This window comes from Phalacrocorax carbo, chromosome 8 (assembly GCF_963921805.1).
Source record: "Phalacrocorax carbo chromosome 8, bPhaCar2.1, whole genome shotgun sequence".
Taxonomy (NCBI): Eukaryota; Metazoa; Chordata; class Aves; order Suliformes; family Phalacrocoracidae; genus Phalacrocorax; species Phalacrocorax carbo.
The window spans coordinates 26170487-26198066 of record NC_087520.1 but is presented as its reverse complement, the minus strand read 5'-3'; the positions used below and the strand labels follow the sequence as shown (position 1 = coordinate 26198066).

The 27580-nt window shown below is 38.2% G+C and overlaps 1 protein-coding gene across 5 annotated transcripts in view; it reads right to left on the bottom strand.

The window, feature by feature from the left end:
• Positions 1 to 1561: 1561 nt before the first annotated feature.
• Positions 1562 to 27580, bottom strand: part of ESRP2 (epithelial splicing regulatory protein 2) — a 46149-nt gene continuing 20130 nt past the window's right edge. For 2 of the 5 annotated variants that reach the window (XM_064459338.1, XM_064459337.1), the window contains exons 4-17: positions 26962 to 27075; positions 24954 to 25068; positions 24122 to 24220; positions 23949 to 24003; positions 22978 to 23088; positions 21989 to 22121; positions 21748 to 21790; positions 20881 to 21182; positions 19171 to 19392; positions 17672 to 17870; positions 16252 to 16444; positions 15050 to 15227; positions 5904 to 6015; positions 2869 to 2956 (exon numbers count right to left, since the gene is read on the bottom strand). In XM_064459338.1, the coding sequence (XP_064315408.1) occupies positions 5926 to 6015; positions 15050 to 15227; positions 16252 to 16444; positions 17672 to 17870; positions 19171 to 19392; positions 20881 to 21182; positions 21748 to 21790; positions 21989 to 22121; positions 22978 to 23088; positions 23949 to 24003; positions 24122 to 24220; positions 24954 to 25068; positions 26962 to 27075 (1854 nt within the window). In that variant the 3' untranslated portion in view covers positions 2869 to 2956; positions 5904 to 5925. Of the gene's footprint in view, positions 2957 to 5903; positions 6016 to 15049; positions 15228 to 16251; positions 16445 to 17671; positions 17871 to 19170; positions 19393 to 20880; positions 21183 to 21747; positions 21791 to 21988; positions 22122 to 22977; positions 23089 to 23948; positions 24004 to 24121; positions 24221 to 24953; positions 25069 to 26961; positions 27076 to 27580 lie in introns of all 5 variants that reach the window. The other 3 variants (XM_064459340.1, XM_064459339.1, XM_064459341.1) reach the window with 3 other exon arrangements.

The following is a 27580-nucleotide window of genomic DNA, read 5'->3' as shown; positions in this document are numbered from 1 at the left end:
CCCAAACTTCATTTCTTCAGTGAAACAATAAAAGACTAATGCTTTCTATATTTATTTTTCTTATTCCATTAAACCACATACATATAAAGACAGCAATCCCTTTGTTAAGGCTTCCACAGCACAGCACGGTCTAAAAATTCAATTGCAATAAATAAACGCATACATCAAAGAGGAAAAAAAAACCAAACCTTTACGCCTTACCACAAGTTACCAGCCTTCTCTAGTGATGTAAGCCATCATTCAAAGAGGTGTGATGCAAGCATTCACATTCCATTTGTGAAAGAGAACTCTTGAGTTTGAAAGGCAGCCCATCAGCTATACAGCCTCTGCTGCCACACAGGAGGTAAGCAGCTCCGAATTGACATCCTTTCTGGTGCACACAGCTTCCAGGAACCCACCTAAGGTGTGATTTGTAAGCACACCTTAACGTCCAGAAGCTACCTGCCACACCTGAAGTCTCCAATATTCAAAATACTTCTGCCTCACAGCAACCCCTCCTCCTGGCCTCAGGGCAGGCTGCCCCTCACAGCTGAGCCACATAAACCCCACAGCAACCCACCCACGGGCCTGACAATTAATGGGATTTGTTCCTTCACCTGTTGTAACAGAACTTCAAATGCCAGGAGCAGACACGGCCTGGTGGTGCCAGGGCTGGGGATAAAGCTGTTTGCAGTCAGAGGTTGGGTCTCAGGAGGTAGAGGGAGGCCAAGGTACCCCAATGCTGTGGGAGGACAGGTACTGCAGGCCTCAGCCACCTGCAGAGCTCCCTCAGGCTCCTCTGGAAACCCGCTGCTGCCCCAGTAAAGCACTCTGACCTGGGCCTGCCTCATTTTTACCACAGGAAAGGGTAAAACGGTGCAGTATTCTCCTCAAAGGCACAGTGAGTCCCTTAATTATAATGGTGCAGTCCTCTCTAGTATTACTTTAAAAGTAAGAATTTTTGGTAGACTTCAAGACAAATCTTAGGAACAGATTACTTTAAACAGTAAACTTTAAACTTTAAAATAATGAAAATTCTTCCTCTCCAGTCCCACCTGATTGTGATAAAACTTCAACTGAGAGGCTCTAATTATGAAATGGCATCTAGCATGGGATGCTTCTGACTAGAGAGAATTTAAACATTACTTCATTATTTCCCCCCTCCTCCATTTTTACTACAGAAAGGTTATCTGGCTCCATCATGACATAAATGTAGCATTTTGCGCTGCACAAAAAAGGGAGCGACCTATTAGGCCAATTAAATCCAAACTCGAACAGATTTCAAGTTCAATACTTTGATTCCTCTGGCACCAGAAGGAAAGAACTGTGTACGTAAACAGTTACATCATGTTGCCTATAAAAGTGTTCCACTACAAGAGAAATATCATGCATATTTCTGGATTGCCAGCACATGCAAAAAGGAAAAAAAAAGGAAAAAAACCCCACCACACCACTCTTGCAAGGTACATATGCCTGCTTAAATCTAGGAGAAAGAAAAATTACTAAAAAGGTTATTTATCAGAGAATGACACCCCATGAAAATACATTAAAACAAAGCATAAGTTACTTTCAAAAGCTAATACACATTGTAAGCATCTCTTTTATTTGTTGTAATATAAAGAAGGATACATCATTCAGTTCTTTGAAGTACAACTCAAATTGTACACTAACAAAAAAAGATCAATTCAGGCATCCATGAACATGTCACAATGGGATTCATTACATTTTGCTCTGCTGGTATTGCACTTGGAATGGTTCTGAAGTAAGGCACAGTAAAAACAAGGTCATTTAGTGCTTCTACAGCAGATGTCTTTTTTTAAACACATGCTACATGACATAAAAGTACTTCTAGCTTATGTATATACACACACAGGGAAAAAGAAAAAAGCATGCACTAGAGGATTTAGATTGCAACATATCTTGTTGTTTCATAATATACAAATAAAGTAGTTTAAAGATGTAAACAAATTGCATGCACATAAACTAGAGCAAAATCTTTAATACAGTATCTGAAAGCTATTATGCTTAAATAAAAAAATATAACTTATTAGTACTCAGGTTTATGTGCCATTTTTGTCCTGTAGTGATTAAGAGTCTGGGGCTGGGGACAGAGAGGATTTTCCTTGTGTTGCCATTGGTTTAATTTTTTTTGCTTTACACGTTGGCAGCAGTACATTGGTAAGAAAGGCAAATATGGCTTTTGCAAAACAATGTATAATGAAACCACGAGAAGGCACAACAGCATCCTGGTATTTTCCAGTCAAGAACAAAACAACAACAACAAAATCAATATGATCTATGCTTTGAACTGGGAAATCTATGCATTCCAAGAGACCTTTCTAAATACATTTAAACTCTACAAAAACTCAGACACTTTACCAAGTGTTAACTCTTAAAAAACTAAACACAGAAGAATCTGAATGACTCAAGCTTCGCTTTCCACTTCAAATGCTACTGAACAGGTTTCTTCCATGGCTGCGATAGCTGAAGTGCTATTAGATTGTCTTCAGGATTAACTAAATGTCAGGAGAGAGTTTGCTTATTTTTAAACAAGTACATTAGAAATTAAGTAAATTAACTGCATAATTTTTTGTTTTATTTTATCTTTGGCTTAGGATACGCCATTTTTCAAATTAAATACAGGACATTTACCACTCTGCATTCCAACACTATGCTGAAACAGTAAGCTGAAACATTCCAACAGTATGCTGAAAAGGCACATTTGCTGCTGCTTGGGTGGCAAGGGAAGACATCTTATTTTGCAAAAGGCACGGTGTTTAGTGCGACATTCTTTCCCCATCCCGCAGAGAGTGTTTAGTTAGACCAGGTACAATTCTACATAGCGGCTTCCCAGGAGCTGTCCATTTTTCTCAGCCACTGCTTTCTTAGCTAGATCCAGGCTTGGAAAAGTCACCAATGCCTCTCCGCTGGGCTGGCCACTAAAGTTGTAAAGCACGAGGATGGAATCTGCATGGAGCTGCAGTGGTAAAAGAAAACAAAAGAAGAGAAATTAAGACCACAGGCCACACCTGGAAATGCAGGTTTTAATGCTGTGCATCTGGTTCATTCCACTCCTGTGTCTGTGGCGAAAAGATTCTGGATGTGAGAATAGCAAAGGCATGGGTCCGAAGATTAAAAGCTTGGCTCGGAGAACAGCAGAAGCTCTTATTCTGCTGTTGTGCTGAGCAGAATGGTGCAGACATAATTCTACTCCATAATTCCAGAAGTAATTCAAATTAAAGGTTGACAAGAAAAGACAGGCTTAGATGTTAATAAAGGGTAAATGGAGCAAGACGGTCCAGGCATTGAGTGAATAATTTTTGCGCTACTGGCCAAGTGAGAAAGGCTATAAGGCATGTGAATACTCACACACACAGTTTAAAAAAAAAAAAAAAAAAAAGATAGAGCTGTCTGAGAGTTCTAGTTCTGTGTTGGGAGGATGAGCTGAACTTAACACAGGTACAGAGTGCAAGAAAGATTGTTCAGTAAAACAAAGTAAAATTTGGTGCAGTCCAATTGAATTAAAGAAACCTTTACTGTCATTTTAAGAAGGCTAAGAATAAAGCAGGATAGCAAGATTATTTAGAGTTTGGAGCTGATTTACTTGGGAGTGCATTTGCCCTCCTGAACTCTTAAAACGCAGTTTCAAAATGCTGAGTTTACAGCAGATATCTCTCTCTGTCCTATGGTACCCCAGCCTTTTCTCACAACATGCTTCAAGTCCTTCCAAGCTAAGTTTGGAAGCTCTATTTGTTGGACAGAAATGGATCTCAGTGGAGTTTCAAAACCAAACATTGAAGGATCAAAAGCTCAGCATACAAGATTAATTTGTTGGAGAAATCAGTGCCAGAGAAAATATATGGTCCTTGCTGGAAAACCAACCAGTTTTATGAGTATTAACCCAATTCAGTTTAAGTTTATGTAACGTATGTCCTCATGATTTTATAAAAGGTTAAAAAATATTTAAGAGTTTAACTTTTTGTAGAATTTATGCATGCCTCGTATACTGCAAGAAATATCAGTCTTCTCTGTTATTTCCAGCCGCAGTTTCTGATCAGCTTTACATTCAAACATACAAAAATAAAGGAAGTACATGCCAGAGCTTCACTCACCCAAACACTTAGGAGTCTTAAGATATAATCAACAGTACACTTTAGAAACTAAAAGCATGTATAAGATAGTTGGTAAAGACTTCATATCATTTCTTCTCACAGAACTAAAGTTAGTCAAGAAATAGCATGCATAAGGAACTTCAGAAGACAAAACATTATGTCTGAGGCCTAGTTCATGTTTGGAAGTAATCATGGTTTATTTCAGAATAACACTGTGGTTGAAGAGAAAGTTGTACACAGTTTGGGTTGAGCTGCAAATCTGAGCTAAAAGATCATCTGCTCTAAACCAGCTCTTTGCTGTTAATCCATATGGGATCAAGTCATTTAGCACATCAGTCCTGAATGTAAGTTTAATATTGCAGTTCAGATTCAGCTGAAAACACTTTGATCACAGTTAGACCTCTGAGTACAGAGGAGAGCTTTAAAAAGTAGGTTAAATAGCAGCCTTGGTGTAATACCAGGCTGAGGTTCTGGAAATTCATGTTATAAAAGTTGCATAGGAAGTTAGCAGAGAAGTCTACACATTCTGCAAGCAACATAATTAAAAGGGCTAAGTAAACCCCTTCACTTCCACTTTAAGACACACTAATTTTAGGTTCTTATTTATATAGATTTATAGATAGATATAGCCTTTCTTTAGGTACATATATGTTTTAAAATATAGATTCAAATCCATACAAATCTTTTTTTCTGGATGTTTCCTTCTAAAAATAGTTGTATCTGTATGAAACAATAATGCAGTCTGACTAGAAAATAATTCATGGAGAAGACTGCTTCCATCTTATACATGGCAGAATCCTATTGCTGATCCAGCTTTCCAATTAATCTGGGTAAAACAAGAGAGCCGAACAGATTGTCCAAGGTCACATAAATATGGAAATGCTCAGAATAATAATGGATATTCTTCTGGTGACCATCAGACCACGCAGCCTGTAATCTATCTTCTCCTTAGCAGATCTCACAGTATCATGAGAAGTGCACTAATTTGAAAACAACTGAGTTGATGGTGATTATGTGAAGGTAGCTTTATCTATAAAGGTACTTCTATCAAGGCACAGTACTTGATAGCCATTTTTTGTATTGAAAGTTTTGTGTGAGTTTTTATAAAGAGACAAAAAAGTAGTAAAAAAGTCAGTAGCATTTTGAACAGAATACAGTAGTATTGGGAAATCATGAACTCCACATAGGCCACAACAAAATCTCTTCAGAAACTATGTGTTAGTGCCAAAAAAACACAGGAAAGTTTACCATTAGGAAATTTAGTTGCATGAGAAAGCCACTATACTAAAGAAAGCTCCTCTTTAAAGAAAAAAAAAAAGAAAAAAGTAATAGTTCACATTGCATTAGGAATATCAAGAAACAGACAAATTAATCTCTAGACAGCTATGTGATACGGGAAAGAAAGCTAGAGGTTTCAGGTTTTTTGCACGTACATTTATGTGCACTTTGTAGCTGTATCAAGAAAAAAATAATCATCACCTCCTGCTATGCTGAAAATAAAATATTGGACGGAAAACTTCACATGAGAAAAACACTAATAAACCCTTCTGGAAGTTTAACACACCATCTGAGCAGAATCAAGCAATCACACTACCTCCACCACTGCTATCCCATCAACTACAGATCACAACTGGCCTATTTCTTTAGGTTAGTTGATTTTTTTAATAGGGCAAAAGCAGAAAGGTTAAAGCAAGGATCCCAATGCAAGTTACGAAGCGGAAAAAGCCAAAGGCAAAAACCTCTGCATCACCAAGCCCTTCTTTCCCTTCCCATTCACCACTGGAGACCCAGTTTCTACCAGTCACATCTTACCTTCTTCAGAAGTTATAAAGAGTTACAAACAGACCCACTCTTTCGGTGCTTGTAACACACTCCTTGCTTGATCGCTCAGCTGAATAAGGCCATTGTAGTCATCAGGTGCGTACTACAGTACAAGTGTGATATATGATAATCAGCAAGAGACGAACAGTTCTGGTACAGCAAGCCACACAGACAATCATTTGCAACCGTAATTAAGAGCATCAACTATAACAACTGGCAGGAGACAGTGAATTTGACAAATACTAATTTTTTTTTTTTAATCTTGCCTAAAAAATGCCCCAACTGAATTAGCAGTTGTAGAAATAGATTTAAAGTAAAAGCATGCAGGGAATATTCTAAACTGTGTATTTGAACTTTTCCTTATTAAGGAAAGGAAATAGTTTAGACCATGAAGTGCTCATTTTTTCCTTCTACTCATGAGACAGCAGCATCAGGTAACAAAACTCTTAAGTTTGCATACTCATGCTTCCATTAATGACTCACTGGGACAGAAGAGCATCTTCCAAGCATGCATAGTGAAGTTGGGGATTAGAAGAAACACACAGATCTGATTCAGATCTTTTATGGAGTCATGGAAATAAACTGCTGCTTCTCCAGGGTTGAGTGATAAACGCTTCAGCTGCACATAAGAAACTTACATAGACTACACCAGTGTAGTTAAAGCAAAACAATGTCCCAGCATGAATGCACTTAGAAGATAAAATAGCATTTATACTAGTATATTATATTTCCATATAGGAAAAATAAACTATACAGTGTGAATGCATCATGATAGGTTTGTAGTAGAAGAATATTGAAATAAAAATAGTGACTGTACAGTACAGTCACAGCAATAAATTAGAATAAAAACTCCACATGTGGATCAGATCTAAGAAATATTTGAGATCCTGAATCTGAACAGTAATCATGCATACTATTGGAGGGCCTAGTACCAATATGAAATCTATAGTGAGTAAATAGATCTTGAGGAATATGAAGTATTGTTTCGTATTTATCTCATGATCTTTCCAAACTTACATACCCTGGAAAGGGACTGAGCACACTTGCACATGCTACAAATACTACAGGAGTGGCTCCTGTAATCCAGGAGACAAAATGTTTAGCATAACCCAAGTTATAGAATATTCTTTCAGTGGCAAGAAGAGCTTCCTGTCTCCCCCAAAATGGCTGTTTTGTACTAACATTTTAGAGGACTGCCAAATGCACACAATGTAGACATACTATGCTGCCTCCCTTCAATATTCCTAGAATACAAAAAGTCTCCTGCCAGCTTAGGGAGAAAAAGGTATTATATTTGGGCATACAGGACACATGGTATCCATCCAAAGTGAAGTTGAACAGAAAAACAACCCCACCACACTAAACACCTTCCACAGAGAACAATAACCAAGAGCCCAAAGAATGTAAAAGAACAGAACCTCCCAGAACCTTTACTACTGAATTCTATCCACCTTCACATCTAGACTCATGCCATTAAGAAAAAGACAAATATAAGTAGTATTTTCTAGATAGTCCTTGCCAGGGCAACCAGACCGTGCAAATATTAGATTTATCAGTTCCCAGACCTGCCCTTGAAGCACATCTACAAAATATGTTTACTCTTTGGAAGGAATGTCTCAAGATAGTACATACTTTAGATTATCAGTAGATGTACAGTAGGAAAAGGTCTATAGTCTCTTGTGAGGGACAGTGTTTAAAAGGTTACACCTGAAATGCATAAACAATGAGGAAAACATGGAAGAGGAAAATCTACCCTGCACAGAAATGTCAAAGTTGTCAGAGTTTAGGCCTAGGCCTACAGAAAGAAAGAGAGGGATAAAGAAAGGGGGGGGGGGGGGGGGGGGGGGGGAACCAAAACCAAAATTCCTAGCAATAGAAGCTATTTCTAATCACAAGAAAGATACGTAGAAGACTGCAGTTAATTAAAACAGAAGTTGCAGAACAGTAAATTCTTCAAACTTAGATTTCAGAAAATATACAGCATACCAAGCTAGGAAATAAAGTGGGGCAATTCTTATTCTCTGTGAATGAAATGGAAACTACCCTAACTTGCCTGAGGAAGTACATGATCATGAACACTTCTGATTCTGTCTGCATTTCAGAAATCCATAAGAACAAAAACATCCAATCACACAGGATGAACAGTATAAAGCCAAGGGTGAATCTATAAACTCATTGCTCAAAATGGAAATACAGTTTTGCTAGCTTCCCCTCCAATGCAGTAGGCCAAATTCTGCTTCCATTTAGATTTGAAAAATACCACCTAGTGATTTAAATCCCTGGTATAACCAGTTGCAGGTTCACTGAGCTGGATTCTAGCAGTTTGTTTCCTGTACAAATGGTATCGAGACCTGAGACAGTATAATACAGAGACAATATGAAATTTCACATTGTATTTTCAAAGGCTACCCTTAACACACAAGTAACTAGTGACAAGTTACCAAATACTGCAATAGTTCCCCCTAAATTTAAGTAAAGTAAAATTAAAAGCAGGCCTCACAATCAGTACCTCCACTACCCTCCTCTTATCCCACTATCATCTCATTCCTACCTTCATTGCTCTTCTGAACTGAAATACAGCTTCTTTCCTCAGAGCTGCTTTCTTCTCCCCTCCTCCCTTGGGGGCTTGGACTGTACTTCCAAACTAAAAGATTCTGCAATTTTTCCTCACCCAGGGGTTTCCACTTACTCTCAGTATGTCAACAGTATCATTAAAATACAGTGCTCTGCTACTGTGTTCTTCCAGTAGACCTTGATTTTTAAACCATTACTTAATCTATGAAATTCAATCTCTATCAAAGTTTTCCTTCACTTCACCCTACTAAACTGGATACTCTCACATGCTCATAGATGATGAACAGGGGAAACCTATTTCCACGAATGACTGAAAGAGAATGCAGAAACACATTCAGACAATAAAGCAATTTCTCTTTTCCCCTTGAGGTAGCCATCAGGAAGTCTAGCTTAGTCTAGTAAGGAAGATTGCAGAGAATACTATTGTTAAATTAAGAGCTCCATTAGAAAAGTCAGAGTTAAGGACATCAAGATATGGTTCTCAGCATGCACTCTGGTGCTATAGTGACTTCTTCCAGTGATGAGAGGTAGGAGTGAGGATCAAGGAAGACGGAAACTAAGTATGGAAGCTAGGTATGGAATAAGATTTGCATTTAGAACCTAACCTAGGAAAAGGAAGCAAAACAGAACCTTTGCAAGTGGTTACTAAACAAGATTTTGGGGTCAATGATTAGGTCTATAGCAGGGTACAAGATGGCAGGAAGAATATGCATATATACTGGGGGGAAATACATCACAGATGACTGGAAGAGATACATTGAATAGTACGAATGGTGTTTCCTGTTGTCATCTCCCCTGTGACAGTGTGACATAGCTTAAGCATGTCTGTTAATAATAGCAAAATTATGTTTCCTGAAGGATGTGTTGCTTCTTTACAGAATCAGCAGTTTACCTAACAAGCGTAAGGTAAATACCTTTCTAGGTATTAATATTTGAAGTGGCAGAGATATTTCAACTCACGTGTATTAACACTTTTTATAACATTTAATAACATATTACAATAGACTATATAATAAGTGGCAGATGTATGTTAAATAATACTAAATCCTCTCTCCTAAAGGAGATGACCATTTCTGACCTAAAATTACCTCCAGTATGGTAGCATCTCCCAGACAACCTGCTCTTCTTATTGCAGTGTAAAACTTAAGATGATAGGAATCAGAGACAGATTGGTTAATAAAGAGATAGTATACTACATTCTCTCCTTGTACTTTTTTTTTCTTCTTCAAGCTACTTCATTTCTTTCAGGAATACAGGACTGTCCTTGTCCCCTTACAGACTGTGCACAGAATTAACCAGGTCACTAACCAGTAAGGCATTGATTTCCATTTCATTTTAGCAGTTCCTACAGTGGACATTCAAAGATTAGTCTAAAACAGCATATGCAATGCAATCTAGGGGAAAAAAATCCATTAAAAAAAAAACCAATTAAAATCGGAAAGTATATTTAGGCATGCCCCAACTGGGAAAAAAACAAGGGGAATTAGAAGTTGAAAATAGTTCCCACCTGGAAAGGAAAACATCATAGGCAAAATGGCCTCTTCAGGATTGCAGCTGCAATTCTAGCCTAAACTACCAATAAACTGTCACAGACCAGTTCCCAAACAGAAGAAATCAATGTCCAATTTCCTGGACTTTGGAAAAAAGTCTAGATATAGACTGGAACATAGAACATAAAATCTGATTTAATGACCAGGTAACTGTAACCTTTGACACAAGAGTCAGAAGAAATATACTTTTGTGGCAAAGCCAGTTTAGGGTATCAGTTGTACCTTAAGAGTGTCGATACAAGCACTGGTAACCACCTGAATGCCCTGTGGAACAGTGGAACAGATAGTGAAATATGTAATGCCTTATCCCAAAAATACAGCTTGAAGGTGGTGCCACTTAGTCTCTTGCTTCAAGCATGGGAGGCAACAGGCAACACCAGTAACCACTAATTTACTAGATCCAGTCTCACGGATGCTTTCTCCACACAGGCACATTTCCAAGTGGAAAATAAATTTAGGAACAAACCAAAGCAAACAGCATACTCTATTCCGAGTGCATGGGGGTGAGCATACGATAACATCTATATTGCCAGGCGAGTTCAAATACCAATAAGTGGGAATTCTTCTTCTACCGCATCCTCTTTCCCTTCCCAAGTCAGAAGGTGCTATGCCTAGAATTGGCACACAGAGGATGGGGTATCCCTCTCAGACTACAAAGGGTCAGATTTCAAAAGCAACCCATAGGAAATAGAGAATACTTCTTTGTTCAAACACGCGTTTCAGAGAAAAAAACCTTAATCGCTAAAAAGTCAGTAACAATGAAGTCCACTGTCCTGATACAAGAAAAAAATATACTGTTAATGCCCTTGGAATCAGCCACTCATCCATTTTCCTTCGCTTCCTTATTACTGTTTTAAGCACAAGCCACCCTCCTCCTCTCTCCATCCCTCCCCCCTGACAGTAAGCCTTGAATTCTAGGTCTCTGAAGACTTAGAGGATTAATATACTGCAAAAGATCTTAGCTGCAGATAAAAGGCACCTACTCCCAGTACAGGTTTAAAGAATAGTATTTATTTTAAGCTTCTCCTACATAAAAACATGTACACAAAAAAGGCCCTACATTTCCATCCTAGCCTTTTTCAGCAAATTGAGGAGGCTTCAAATAAAGCTTAGATGGTGACTGCAGTCCCAGTTTATTTTTTTACTACTCATGAATGAAACATACACCTAAATAGAAAGTCTCCTTCTAAGAACTAATCCACATGGTCTTTTTCAGGCAGACATGAGTTGACTTTACATTCATGCCAACTGCCAAGAAACTGGGCAGCTACTACTAAATGCATGCTGAATCCTAGCTAAGGCAAGAGTTGTGAACTAGCTTTTGGTCAGCTAAGACCATGGGCACAGTTAAACTGCATCTACTTATATGTAAACCTAGCGGTTCTTGTCAGAGAACTCTGTCAATGTAAGCAATAATTCTATATTCTCTTAAGCAAAAAAAAAGTTAGGTCATTACTTGGAGTCTAGAAATGTTTCTTATTGATTCATTTAGTGGCTAAAGAGAAGAATCCAGAGGATTTAGCCAGTAAATAAAGAAAAATACTTTTTAGTGAAAAAGTTTGTTCTGATATGCACAAACAACTTCACATAAATCCATCACCCAACATCAACCAACACCTGTTCCTTCCTTATTCACTTGACTTCTCTCACTGCTTCTGCAACTGTCAGAGTGATAGCCTAAAGTAACACTGAAAAGTCTGTTGCATGTAATTACTATTTTTGCACCACTTCTTCCTCAAATTTTTCCCAGCAAGTTCTGAAGTGTAAATTAATCTTAATTCTAGAAGGGTCTCTTCACAATCACATTTTTCAAAATATAACGGAAGCTTCCTGTAAACATCCATAGATGCCTTACTTCAACATAACACCCAAAGACCAGCATCTGCCTAGCAGCTGTGTTTTAGCACCTGTCAGAGCAACTACTGTCATCCCATTGTCCTATCTGAATTGCATGATGGGGTTTTTTGTTATTTTGTTTTTGGTTAGTTTGGGTTTTGTTGTTGTTTTAAGTATACTTTAGCTATGTATCCAGTATATGACTGGAGTCAAATCAATAGCTCTGTTGCATTATAGTACAACTAAAAAGCAGTTTAACACAAATTCCTTACTGAGTCAGAGTACTAGTATTAGCTCTTTTGAGGATTACAGTACACTACAATATTATACAGAAGGGTGTTGGGGAAAATTACCATATCCGGCATTTACTATTAAAATTCTTCACAGGTTTTTCAAAATTGTTTAATGCAAAATATATTAAACACATGCAAGTTGGAAGGAATTTTGAACAAGAAAAAAAAAGAAAGCAAGATGACAAGAATAAATCAAGTTGTTGAACCACTAAACAAGATGCTAGTCCTGATCAAATTAATTGAAAATTAAAATGCTGATCTGCAGATTTTCATTATTTGTTATTAGAAGCATGTACTGATGTTGAGACCAGCTTGTTGAAGCCCACGATAAGCAAAGTCTATCTCTTAAGAGGCAGGTCTGGTACGAAAGGTGCTTTCACTTAAGTAGCAACATGTGTATACATGCAATATACAGACCCCATGAAGACTGAAGGAAGAAAATAGAAGAGAATAAAGCAAGAACTAAAACTTAAAACCTGTTCCTTGCAGACAAGGACATACAAAGACAAAAATCACCCTTCAATCTCAGTATCTCCAATCTGGTTCCCAGAATACCAACATTGAAGCCCACTGAATACCAACATCAATTAGTTATACAGAGATTAAAACCATGCCCGAACCACTGACAATTATTAGGGGCTCACTTTATAAACGAGCAGAAACATCGTGCAATAAATCCTTGGGCAGCAGCAGAAAATGAAAAAAATAGTATGAGGGTGGGAGGAAAAAAAGAAAAAAGATTAGTTATTGCTCCAGAGACATAATATTGTCCCAATACAGTAAGTTACCACCTCTTTTGTCCCCTAAAGGAATGAGTGAGTATAAAACTAGCATTACCACATGCGTGATTCCAAGAACAATTCAAAATAATTCCTTGGCTCCTTTATAAGATATTGAACCCGATCTCATTTCGACAACATCTTCTAAAGAAATCAAAGAGGTGACCAATGTAATAACAGTAACTGATGATGACAGGAGGTTGCAGCAGAAGAATATAGTTTTCACCTTGTGGCAAAATTTCTATTCATTTGACACATTCAATTGTGAAATACAAACACTATGAACTGCTCTCCAAATGCAGAGACAAGGAAAAGGGCAAATTCAGCACCCAAAGTCCTGATTTGCCGAACTGAAGATTTAGCAGAAGACAGAGCTACTAGACATTGTCACTGACCTGTTCCATGCACAGACAGATTCAGGTCACAGTTTTCAACGGTGCAGTTATGCTTCTAGCTGAATTTCAATTTCAAAAATAGGTTTCCCCACTTAAGGTTTTAATACACCCACCATCCATCCACAAAAAATACCCATCAGCTGACAAAAACCCAAAACATAAAATACCAATGGCTAAGCAACAGATGAACAATTACTACTGTTTGTCTGGAAATCATAAAAGCCACAAGTAATTGAATGTGGTCTGAACTCTGGAAATATCTGTTGAAGAAAAAGCCCTAAAATACAAAAACACTTAGTTTCTTTTTAATGTTTGCCAAAATTCATCACACTTTTCATAAGCTAACCTTCAAATTTTTCCACTGAAAAACCAAGTATGCAAAACTACTTTCAAACATAAATGTATCATTTGAAAAGAAGCCACAACAGGTACAGCAGAACACTGTATCTTCCAGGTACTTAAGACTTGGAACATATACATTTAAGCATCTGTTCTCCGTCTACATTCATTTACATAGCAGGCATCTGGCTCCACAATTTAAAGCCCATTGGCCTTTAAGAATCTTAAATTAAAAAAAAGAAAAAACAAAAGACCACAAAAGCCTGAATGTTTTGTATTAACTGCTGCTATGCATTAAAAAGAATCCATCTGCATCTTACCCTTTAGCAATATCACTGTTATCCACGTACAGAATTTTCAAAGACAAACATGCGAAAATTTTCTTCTTTTCACACATATCACTCAAACAGTGGTTTGAGACCCACCAAGAGCATTTTAAGTCAGGGCTTCTGAGTAGTACCAAAAGGGTGGATTTGGTTTTCGTGTTATCAAAAGAAGGAAGATACTCACCAGAATATACCATATTCAGTTATCTCTCCTTTTAGCAAATATATGATGGCAAAATATGGATATAGATACAATATCCTCTGAGATGAAAGGCAGAACACATGGAAAGACCCATTCCATGAATTCAGGTAAGTGCTGCTGGAATAAAACGTCAGTACATGGTGCTTTTTTTTATCGTTCCTCAAGAACGTTAAGTTTATCTGTGTTTGCTCCCAGACAGAGCATTGAATCGGTACGTACTGACTGAAGTTACCTATAGGATATAGAATATTTGCTATCAGTTCAAAAAGATTTGGAGAATTCAGTTTTCCTTTAGGTTGCAATGTAATGCAGTCTTAATGGAAAATGTTCCTGCCTGTAATCAAAATAATTAGTCCTAGAAAGAGTGTCTGACAGAGGCATCTGTCTCTCTCCTTTTGCAAGAAAGTCACCACACCTAGGTCACAGCTTTCTGTACTAGAAATTTGCTCTCAGCAGATTTTAACACTTCAGTCTTGAAGGTCAAAGACTGACCTTACACTAGGGCTTCCACCAAAAAGTGGCCAGGACTGAAGCTTTTGACAACCCTCTCCTCCTGGCAGCCCCTCTGCAGCCCCACTCACACTGGACCACTACGTTTCTCTCTCCCCAAACTCAAACCCTAAGCCTAGACACTAAATCTCTGCTTTCAAAATAGGACATGTTTATTATATAAGAAATAAGCCAAACTGTATATTACACTTCAGTCTGCCAGTTAAATATACAACATTGAGCTTGCACACTTGTTTGGCAATTTTCAAAAGCACTCACTTGCTCAGTTTGATCCCCACTGATCATTACTCGGAGGTTCCAATACCATATCAAGGAGAGGGACTGCATACTAACCTGGTACCCCTGGAAGAAACTGAGTATCTCCTTCATTCCGGTGTTATATGGCAAGCCCTGCATACGGACTAATGCTCCAGGCTGGGGCAGAATCGGAGTGTGGGTGGCAGTGGCAGCAGCAGCTACAGCTCCTGGAGGAGCTGCAATATACCCCACCGTAGTAGGGGATACTGGAGGACTGGAAGAGAAAGAGGGGCAAAATTGTTATGAAAGCCAATAACTGGTTTTAGTACTCAGAATAAGCAAAGATGAAAGTGAAAATTTAAATTTAAGAATAAGCCCAAAAACCACAGAAAAACAAGCAGCCCTGCTGTGGACTGCTTTGTGGTCTTTCTTCATTTCTCTTCAGCATCTGATAATTTATTTTTAGAGGAGGGAAAGGAAAATAGCTAACATTTTTAGTCAAAGACAAAGAGTGGCACTTGTTATTTTCACAGAGGAGAAGAAAAATAGTAGCTGCAGATGACTTGTTCCAAGATTGTTAATAAAACCATAAAGAAAAAAGCAGCGGGGGGATCCATAGTATGAAAAGCAGGCAAGGGCCCAAATCTGGTACGTCTGAGCCACAGAACAGTGAGTAGAGTAGCATCTCTGGTCAGGGCCCATTTCGCAGTTTGCTGCATAATCAGGCTGGTAAGTATCACAAGCCTAGTAACTATCAGTGAATAAGCTATTTCCCCCATGGACACAAGTACCAGACTTCAGTGAGCCATGTTGTGCCTTCTTTGGGAAGGGAAAAGGTGGAGATCTGCTTTTCTTACACATGTAAAGTGTTCTTTGGTCTTACTGATGCAAGAAATCAAACCTAGTACACACCTATGATGAGTCTTTCAGTATGGAAACAGTATCATAACAGTATCATAAGAACAAACTAAGGGATGGGAGTAAAGGCACGTATTGACACAGCTTCTCATTTGGCCAAGAAATAGAACCACCTTGATGACATTGTCCCAGTGCCAAAAACAGTTACATATTAGACCAACATTACCATGAAATTCAAACAGAACCTACAGAAAAGCTGAACTTCACCACAAGGCCACAGAAAACCATTTAAAATGGCTAGTGCTTCTGCTGATGAACATCAATTTCCCAGGATTATCTACACCAGAAGCACAAATTTAAGAGCTATGCACAGGTGACCACCCAGTTGCCTACTCCACTGAGATGAAATGTCACAAGAAGCAGCTAAGTCTAGCTGTTACCTGGGATAGTAAGCTGTGTAATTCATATAAAGCTGAGCAGCCTGAGCTGGGTAGTAGGTAACAGTTGGAGGAGCAGCTGCTGAGGCCTGGGGAGTCCTGGTGGCTGGCAAGAGGGCTTGTGGCTGGTAAAGCGCTGCCTCTGCTGGGATCACAGCTGCCGTTTGGAAAGCAGCATAAGCTGGTGGAGAAAGACCTAAAAACAAACGAAGACACAGCAACAAAACCCAATCAGAATGGAGATTTCTGTTATAAGAAAGGAATTATTCATCCCAATGTGATTAATACCATCTGGTCATGATTAATGAACACTTGAGCAAAGACTGCTCTCTAGCCTCTCCCCTGGAGACCCCTGCTACATCACCATGAATGACAACTGGAGGATTTAAAATGAGCAATTCCTAAATGTTAAGAAGTCCTAGAGATGAGCAGCCTTGTCCATATGCAAATGGAAAGTAGGGAACTACCGAGTTATTCAAAGAAAGCATAAAGCCATGTGCATAGAGAAAGCAGGCGTGCACACCAACACACCCTCTGTCCTTTCTAACAGAAGTCGTACTCTGTGGGACAAAAGCACCATAGTATTAGCTAGACATGGGCATCCACAACTGCTGACCATGAATCTTCATGTATAAGCCTCCTGCAACTTCAAAAAGTATTTTTAGGATATAGCAAATGGGAAAAAAGAAAACCTCACTAGAGCACTAGTCTGATGCATTTTGATGCACAAATATCTGATTTGTAAAGGAACATAAAGCTTGGCTTAGTGTACAGTCTAATTGTTTTTAAATACTATATTTGGGAGCTTTTTACTGTTTTGCAAATATGCATCAGTATCTGCTTAGTGATTGGTACTGAAACTGATTAGAATGGTATAATAAAGTTCCATTATAGTTCCACAGTAAGGGTCACAGTAATCTTAAATAAAATAAAAATATGAAAATCCATCCAACTTCACCACTCTATGGTCTGTTAGCATATAATCCCTGTAGGTGTTTTCCTTCAAAAATAAGCCCAAAGAGTACCTTCTCAATGCTCCAAGGCAAGATAGCAAGAGCACTCATTGCCAGCTAGAATATAGAATTTCTCCCCTTTTTAAAAATCCCTCTAATTCCAAGTAGGTCTCACTACAGGCAAGTCTACTGCAGAGCTCAGAAGAACAGTACACCCATAAAAAGCAAAGTGTGCAACAATTTCACTGGCAAGGCCTTGCTGCCCTCTACTCACCACTGAAAATACAATAAATAGGCCTCTGATCAGTCCCATTATTGCCCAAAGGGAACAATTCCAATCTCAGCATGTATACAGATGGATGATTATTGATCATGGCAAAACCCAAGTCAAAAGGTGAAAGGCCACAAAGCTTCAGCACCTACCACTTATCAGCCTTTAGCAGCAGAGAGCAGAAGAATTGCAGACTTACATGGTAACTTACATGGCGGTGGGGATAAGCCACTACGATTTAAAGTGCCACCCATTAAAACAAAGTTCATCTCCTCTCCTGAACATTGGAATACTTCCACATAACGGTCCTTCATCATTTTTTTGTGACATTTTTGAGCCACCATAAAGGCTTTGTCAGCAGATTTCATTTGGATAAAAGCATCACCTGACGGTCGTCCCTGGAGGAAGGGGGAAATAATCATAAGTCGATCTATTATTAAAACACCCAGAGCACAAAAAATGCAGAAAGAACTAAGATCAAATGCCTACTGAAAGTCTGTGCTGTTTTTTCTGATCTGGCACCAATGACTAATGACAATTTTATTTAGGAGCAGAAAGATAAGACTCGTGTTAACTTGGTGCTGGGTACATAACACTACTACCATGTTCTGCAGAAAGAAATAGAGAATAATTTAGCATGGTAACAAAGTCTGGAGGCCTCTAATCCAAACACTGTTCAAAGCAAGGCTAGCTTTCAAGTCACATCATACCATTCATGGTCTTTTCCAATTGAATTCTGAGCATCTCCAGGGGTGGCAATTCCACAGCAAATCTAGGAACCTGTTTGAGTGCTTAACTAATTTATCATTGTAATTTTTCTTCCTACCTCCACCCCGCTTCACCCAACTGAAAGTTTTCTTGATCGGTTTATTAACATTGTGTCGTCTTCTTTTGCTGTGAAACTCTAGGAAGAGTCTAGCTTTGTCTTCCTTGTAACTACTTTTTAGGTAATAGTACAATAGTACTAAAGCATGTCTGGAATTTTTTAAGTCCATAAGCTACACTAGAAATTGATTTCCAGGTCTGACTTTCTGCAATCTAACAGACATTGCTGTATGTATAAAATATTTAAAACTTTCTTAATAAAAAAGCAGAATGAATGTAATAGGTCTCTCTCATTTGTTTTGTGTAATATCTCAATGTTTCTGTGGCTAACAGTTTGTTTTTAACACAAGGCAACAAGGAAAAAAATCCCTATAATTATGTCATTAAAATACATCCAAAACACAATTTTTTAATTATTAACTTCCTTTAAAGCCCAAGAAGACTCTAATCAGGTCAGAAGTTAGGAAAAACCTGTTTTTTCCACAAATACCACTCAAACAACACAGTTACCATTGAGCAGAAACCCTGAAGCTGACAGAGGAGCTATGCCATCTAACATGAGACATTTCTGTCTTGTGTATTTCCAGCACTTGCCTGAAACGCAAGGGACTACTGAAGACAGCCTCCAGGATAAAGCTATCATTACAAGAACAAGCTTCATCCTCCCCAGTCTTATGTATACATATATAAAATGAAAAGCAAGTGTGTATGCAAAAGGCGAGGTGAAATGAGGAGAAGGAAGGAACAAAAAGACAGGAACAGAGCACAGCCTTTTCTGAAGGTTATAGAAGACCTAAAGCACAGCCAAGAACAGGTAAACTACCCTGACTTCTAACCCTGTTCAATAACTAGAAAGTTAGTCCTCCCTGTTACCTGTTGATTAAGGACCATGTGAACTCCATGGGGCTTGATATCACCTGTGGCATCTCCCATAAATTCCAGGATATCATCAATGCCAGCAGTGTAAGGAAGACCTCTGAGCCGGACACAGTCACGTATGCTACCCGTGGCAATGGTGTATGGTGGGGGTATGACAGGAATGATAGGGGTTGGGAGAGTGGGAATAAGAGGCGTTGACATATATCGATTAAGTACCTGTTGGCAAAAAAAAGCACATTGGTAGAGATTTACACATCATCTGGTTATCAGAAATAAAGAAACACATTTCACTGAAAGAGGTACCAAAAGAAGAGATTACAAAGCTTTAGTTTTGTCAATAACGATTCAGCCTAGGGAGTTTGTCTCAACAGAAGCCCTTTTTCAGTGATCTACTTGTAGTACCTTTCAGGTCAGAAGCCTTCTCCCTCAGTTGCATATAGAATATTGCAATTACTTTGTTTTAACACTAAGTAGATGAGAGCTGGCTTTACCTCTTGTAATTACTCAAACAAGGAGCCTGTAATTCCCTAAAAAAATAATCTCTTGCTCAAGTAGCAAAAAAAAAAAAATAAGGGTGACACCCTACTCAGTTGTTGTAGAGGAAAAAGTAGCGATGTATTGATAGAATGTAAGTTATACAACTTTTATCCAGGTCTCCCTAACAGAAATGAGAGCAAAGACTTGGTCACTGTGCCAGAGTGGTTTTGTTCCTTAGAAGACTTAGCTTCATTCTCTCTGAGGAGTAGAACTGAGGAGGAAGTGGGGGAGGGAATCTCACCAAGCCATTTCACTTAGTCTTCACAACACATCAGATTCTTGGTCTGTTCTAAACTCCGTATCACAGTACTAAGGGTAAATGACAGATCTAAAAGCATGGATATTCTCTCCCCTGCCCCATCACTTCTATAGAAAAGAATTCTCATGTCCCATCAGTTGAAACAGTAACCGTATTAAGTTTTTATAGCCAGTCATTATGCAAAGACCAGATCAAATCTTATAATGGTCCCTTTTGGCATTATCAGTCTTGAAATATTGTGTGTCAGGCAGAAAAACGCAACGTTTTTCATTACAGAAAAATGTGATCTTTTTCACAGGCTTGAGTTACTGGTGCCAAAATAAAATGGTTTTACCAGTTTAAGAAGGTGATAATAGGAACTGGTGAAGGATGAGGGGAAAGTGAAATATTTGTTTTCCTAAAATACTATATTTCACTTCATTTCAACAAAAATTGATACATCCTGGTAATTCTTAATATCCAACAAAGCAGTTGTAGGAAAAGCTGTGTTAATGCATCCAGATTTGGATTCAGTGTTAGGAATTCTGAACATGGAGACCAGAATTTAAAGTCAATACTGCAGATTTTCAAGAAGCATTACTACAATGCTAGCAGTCTAGTATGTGTTTAAAAAATTATGCTTGTGATTTCATCTAACTTTTCAGTAGAAGAAAATTATCCAATGATTTTTACTTCACATTCTGAGGGATGTCAAAAAACAAACAACCCAAAGCCAAACAGTGGCAGTAAAAACCAAAAAACAATGCTGCGCAATTTTCCACACGTACCAGGAATCACATATTGCCCTTTCTAGAATTTGACATCTTTAACATAACAGACTTTCATGGTTGTCTACAACATTTATATGTAATTGTTAGAAGAAATGTTTTAACTGTTAAGTTTTGCATCTCACAGCCCATAGTTACAACCTGTTGGACTTCTGCTGCTGTGCTCCTGAAGAGTTCAATGTAACGTTTTCCAAGTATTTCTTTGTGCTTTTTAAGTGCATGCTGTGCATATTCTTCACAGGAAAATAACACAAATGCATCTCCTGTGGGCCTGCCATCTGGGTACTTGACAAAAAGAAGTCCCTCTTTCCCTCCTGTGACTGGGCACTCTGGCCCCAGGAATCCCAAGACATCCTCCTGAGTAGCAGTGAATGGAAGGCCTCTCATCCGGATGATAACTTGATTCTCCTTAGATAAGAACTGGGCCACTTCATTTGAGGTGCCTAGTGAAAAGATGACAACATATAGTCAGCCAACAACATAGGACGCAGAAGTGGCGAAGCATTAAGGAGCAATACAGGAGGTAAGTAGCTAACAACAAACCCACAGAAGACCTGAGACACTACTAACTCCCAGTAATCTATTTTGAAGTGGAAATCCCTTGCCCTGAAACGGTTTTATATTTAATGAAATTGGAACAAAGACAAGATCACTGTGAACTTATACAAGGTACACGTATGCTTCCACTGCAAAGGCTCGTCTTCCTCCTAAACAGCAAGATCTGTCTGTGAACATCACAGCCCAAATGCTCACAGCTCAAATTCAACCACATGAAACCAGAACTTGACAGGGTCAAGTATTCTTGGAAGGCAAAACAGGAAAAGCTACTTTATTATCCATTTGTGTCCTCAGCCAAGGGGGGGGTGGGGGTGGAAATGAACCAAAAACACAACAACAAAACAAAACAAAAAAAAACCAACACCCACCCCACTGAAAACAACCAAAACCCACAGAACTAGAACACTCCTATGAACTTCAGTGATTACACTGAACTCCAGCATCACTTACCTCCTGCAATTTTTAAGAATTCTTCACCAGTTGCTTTGTAAACCTTAAAGAGAAAAAGAAAAAAAAAGTGCGACACAAAAATTACAATATTCAACTCAAACACAGGCACTCTCCCACAGGTGAGAGAGTTGCGTTGTGGTACTTTGAGCAAAACAGAAGTACAGTTTGTTCTCATTTTAAACTATAGTCTATAATACTCAGGTTGCTCTCCAAAGATTTGTTTCGAGTCACTACTTTTTACCTCAATGTATCTGCTACCCATGTGATGCTTATGTCTTTCCAGCGCGAGATCTCTCTGTTCAGAATTGACAAACCGGACTAATGCCTCTCCATTTCTTCTTCCTTGAGCATTCAGACAAAGAGCCACACCACCTCTGGAAGGTAAAATCAACAAAAGCAAACTTAGTTTGAATCTTTAATACATTTAATAAACAATTGTGTAAGAATAGTAAAGAAATCAGACTAACATAGAATTTCCAGCCTGAAAGAGAAATAGCTACTATCCACAATTTATTTCATTTTTCATGTAACACAATTATACTGTGGAATCCACTTCAGCGAGATCCTGGATCTCATGCTGTTCACCACTTCCTCAACTTCTATGCAGATGTAAAATTGCAAGCCCTTCTTATCATTTCAGAGATGCGGATTTGAATTTCCTCATATCTCTAAATAAAAGGAAGAAAACAAACAACGAGCTCAAACCTATTTTCTCAATGTTGAGAATCTGGAATATATACTGACAGGCATGATACGTTAAACTCCCTCTCTCTATAAATACACACATATGTACGCAGAGGTGTACACACATCGGTCATATGAAAATTTCTTCTAAACAGCACTTGGAAGTTTCTGAACCTGGCCTGTTTGGGAAGTATAGCAGAATACTGGAGAGCTAGCACAAAATAAAGCTTCTAGCCTATCTTGGACTCTGCCTTGATTAACGCAGTAGGACTTTCTCCCTTTAGGTACTAGCAGTAAATGAATGCATGTTGGTTTTCCACTGATAAGTCTCTTTTCTTCTTCACACACTTCAAAACTCTTGCACACATAACGCTGGTAAACCTCTTCAGTTATTATAACCATGGGGTGGGAAGGGGCCTGGATCGGAAAAGGCAGTAGAAGAGAGGACTCGACTGGGGGGATGCAGGAGATGTGTGTTAAACAAATATTAAAATAACTTGCTATTAAAGACGGTGATAAAGCAAGACAAAAACCTTATTATCTTACTTGGCAATGTTGAGTCCTTTGAAAAATCGAGCAATATCTTGGTCTGAAGACTGCCATGGCAAACCTCTGGCACGTATTACTGTCTCACTGTCCACTGTTTCAGATTTACTACTGCACATTAAAACAAACAAACAAAAAATAACAAACACACCAACAAAACAAAAGAAGCCAAAGTAAGCTTTAATCTAGGTTTTCCATTATCTTACCAAATTTCAGTTTGCAACTAATTTAACTTGTAAATTCGGAGTGTATTTGCTGTTGAGAGTCTTCTAATTCTGTTACTCATTTCATTAAAGAAAGGAAAAATAACTGGGATAATCCTTTTATATACACAATGCCTAAGATGCATTATGTTGTCACCACAATGCAGTTCCTTAAAAAAAGAAAAATAGGAAGACTGTCTCAAAGTGAAGTAATAAGGAACTGGATTAATTTTATTTGAAAGATCTAACAATCCAACACAGATTGTTACAAGGCAGTCCTAAATACAAATTCATATTACTTATGCTTAAGACAGTTCATTCTCCAGTTACTGCAATGTATTTGAAAACAAAGAATCATTCTGTTTCTTCTCTCCCTAAATACAGTATGTAATACAGCATATTAGACCACTCTTCAGAAGCACCAGGTAGTTCAGCTGCATATAGGGTGCACTAGTAATTCCCCCTGTTGACTTAGGGAAAGTTCACAAATATTTCTTCACCACTGGGTAAGATAAGTCAGCCCTGCTGCCATGCAAAACAGAAGCTAAAGAACAAAGAGCGTTTAACTTGCAGTGACTTTAGAGAGATGGACTAAAGTGCAGCATTCAACATAGCTACAGCCTGTCTACACTAGACTACTGAATACGCTGTCACTGTTCTCAGGAACCAACCTACTTTCACAGTGACCATGGGGAAATATTCACAAGCTTTCCTTACTGGAGACAAGACTCATCTTTGGTTGTAAACAACCATGACAAGGGCACTTACCAAGGACCTGTTTCATACTTGTATTTCACAGTTTCAGGCTCAGTAAATATGTGATCTGCAACAAAACAGTAAGTTTAAATATAACCAGGGTGAGAGACTACTTAAGAATGACAGTACCACTGCCAATTCTTACAGAAAAAGATTTCAGCATTCTGTTTAAACAGGTCACTTACTGCAACTTTCAGAGAGCATGCTGAAAATGATAGCCACCATGGTTTTCACTTGCCACACGCCAAAGTCCTCCTCTGTTTCATCTGTCCCTAAGCCTAGATCTAAACAGGTGATTATAGAAAATAACAGACTTGCACAATCATTTGTAAACAAGTCATAAGGCTTTCTTGATATTAACATAGGACTGGTAATCAAATTTACTTGTCTTAGCGGGGACACATGACCATTAGACATTTGTTATGCTGCTCATAAACTGGTTAATATTCACTTTAACGGTCAACAGTCTGAAAACTGTTGATAGCTTACATCATTTCAGAGTTAAGAGCTTAAAAAAAAAGAAAGAAAAAAGCTGAATAGGTTGCTATCACTTCAAACATAACTGAAGTTTAACCACATTCAGCTGGGCCACAACAATACTCCTAGAATGTGGATGTAGGGCGTTGGGGTTTTGTTTTGGCTTTCTTCTTTCTTTCTTCTTTTTTTTAAACTCAGTTCAGTCAGGGTCATACAAGATTACTATCTGCAAACAGTAGAAGCTTGCAGGCCAACTGGTGCTGAAAATGCTCACTGACAGCTAAGCCTTTCCTTTAAGATCAAGTATCAATGCAAGTGATGTTTTTCTTCAGTGGATTTACTAAATATGCCTTAGAACTCATTGTTAGACAAAAAAATTTACAAGCAGAGCCACCTCCCAGCACACACTTCCTTCCATTTTACCTGTGAGTTTTTAAAACCCACATCTTAGTTTAGAAGACTAAAACCTGTAATGCTCACAGAGATAAAACCTAAAAAAGCATAATTGATTCTGATGTAAAAGTTGCAGCAAAAGGATACATTCTGCCATGGTCTTGATAGTCTGATCTTTCACGGTGGCTGAACTAGGGTAGCAAGCATGAAATTCTTTGCGCAGATCATAAAAGGAATAGAAGCAGTCTGACAGCAGGAAGTTCTACAAGGAAGGCAAAAAGTTTGTTTTTTACACACCATTCCTTTAAATTCCAATTAATATTTTGAACTGAATGAGGCAGTCTCAAAAATCATAGTTGCATGTCATCAGCTTGTCTATGATAGACGAGTTTAGTTCCTTTGTAACACAGTTCAGATTCCACAGCCTTACGGAATTAGATCTCTAGGTGAGCAAACCCAAGCAGCTTGTGAGAGGCACACCTGTGCAAAACAGCTAGACAAGAAAGCTAGGGGAAGGAGGGAAGAAAAAAAGAAGAAAAAAAAAAAATCTATTTTTTGCTGGTTTATAAATACTCCCATTTAGGACACTGTATTTTCTCTTTTGTGGCTACACTGAAAAGCAATATTGTACCAAAAAATTATAACAAAGTTTAAATAAATATTGTTACATTGTACAAAATATCTTCCAGCAACCTAAAGAAGTTTATTCATTACTGTTGTGTATTGGATAAGAATTTAGATTATATAACATTATTAAACAAACATTTAAGTAGCCCTTTACTCAGATGTTACCTTATTTTTTTCAAGGAATAAAAGAATTAATTCTGGTCCAATTCACTATTTTCTCTCGCACTCTCCAATTCTTACTACATATAAGTTTGACTTTGGTCTATCCAAGCAGCACCCACCTTTGTAAATAAGGAATTAAGAAAAGTCATAAGGTAATGCTTCTTAGAATGGTAGGAATACTAAGAGCTAGGGTCTGAGGCTTACTAATATTTAACGTGCAGGGAGAATAAACTTTCACAAATGAAAAAGGAATGAAGAAGGAAAAAAGAAAAAAAGAGAAAGAAATGCAGTATTAAGAGACTCAACACTTGATCAAGGAATGCATGTGATCTAGTACAGACAATTACTTCTTTCCACAACATTACAGTGTTTGTTTTGGTTTAGTCCATTTGTTTCAAGAGGGAAGTACAAAGAATTACCCACAATCTGTATTGCAGGATGGTGTGAAATTAAAAAAAAATGTGTACTATCATGTTTGAATATCATTCCTGTTTCCTTCATCCTTACATAAACATGCACTTTTCATAAAAAGTCACAGTGTTATGTTTTAAAATAACACAAATGCCAAATGAATATTTGTAGAAACTTAGCATGAGCCAATACTCTTATATAAAGGAAAAAAAATACAACTGATCAGTCAACTCCTTCCATGTCAGCCACTCCCATTTCTGTGGGGCTGGCTCCTGCAGACCCTGCCAAGCAGGCTACCTCAAGAACTACCACCCTGCACAAAGACAAGGTTCTTCTCCCTGTGCAAGGCAGCCTGCGCTAAGCACTTGCAGGAACTTGGGGCGGAAACTACTGCTGCTTTGCATGGGAGTAGCAAATCAGCTGTAGCACTACTTCCCACTGAATAAATGTGGATGGGGAACCACTGCCATTCTCCAGGGCAAGTCACTGCCTGCGTGTTTACTCTCTACAGGACATTGACACATAGCTCCTACCAATTTCAGGTCTTGGTAGAAACCTGTGGCTCCACACAGAACCTCTGGTTTAACTCAAGCCTAAACAAAGCAACAGTTTCAAACACCTCTGCTGAGGTTAGACCTGTACCTTTGCTTCCATTTCTTAAGACACAGAATTCAAAGTACTTATATGGTTCCTGTCTCTGTCCTGTCTTTCCTAATTTTCTTCTTCACTATGCTCACCTGAGTGTCCTCAAGTACTCTAGCTGATGTCCAAGAGCAAGTGCCAAGAACAACTACTCTGCTACAACAGGGTAGAGACAAGGAGAGGATCGTCTCAAATAATCTTAGAACACCGTAGTTCCCAAGGTTGAATTGCATTGCTCATCATAAACTCACATAAGCTGTTTTCTTTGATGTCCTTAAAACACAGTACTACTGCATCAGTTCTGATCTCATACCTTCTTAGATGTTTCTGGGTGGAGGACTTGTCGAATGAGTAACTGGCCATCACTGCAAAGTGTGTAAGCGCTCCTTCCAAGTACTTTCAAATCACTGGATACCAGCTGACTAAACTGAAAAAATAAAGTGATAAATTTCATTGTACTGACTGATACAGATAATTATATACAACAAGCAGTTGCCATTATTAAAACAATTTTTGAAGATGATAAAATAATTCAGCAGTTTTTAAACAGCTTTTGAAAAAACATGATGGAGAACAGACATGGGCTGCCGATAAAGGTGGACAAAAACTATATGTATTTGCGGAAGACAAAATAAGAACACTGGTAGTATGATAAAAAGGACAATTAGGACAATATGGCAGAATTATGAGTTCATATGAAAGGTCATGTTATTATAATGGTAATGTTCAAAATCTGAACTAATAATAAAAGCTATGAAATATTTGAAAGACAAAAACCTTTAAAGATCAATCACAATATTGATTTTGCAATAGACTTTCTTCACCTATGGCACCTTTGACTTCAGTTATATCCTTAATAATGTTTCGTTGGTTTTTTTTAATTAGAACTTAAAAAATAAAAAGGCTACCCATCAGGATTTACTAATATTCCA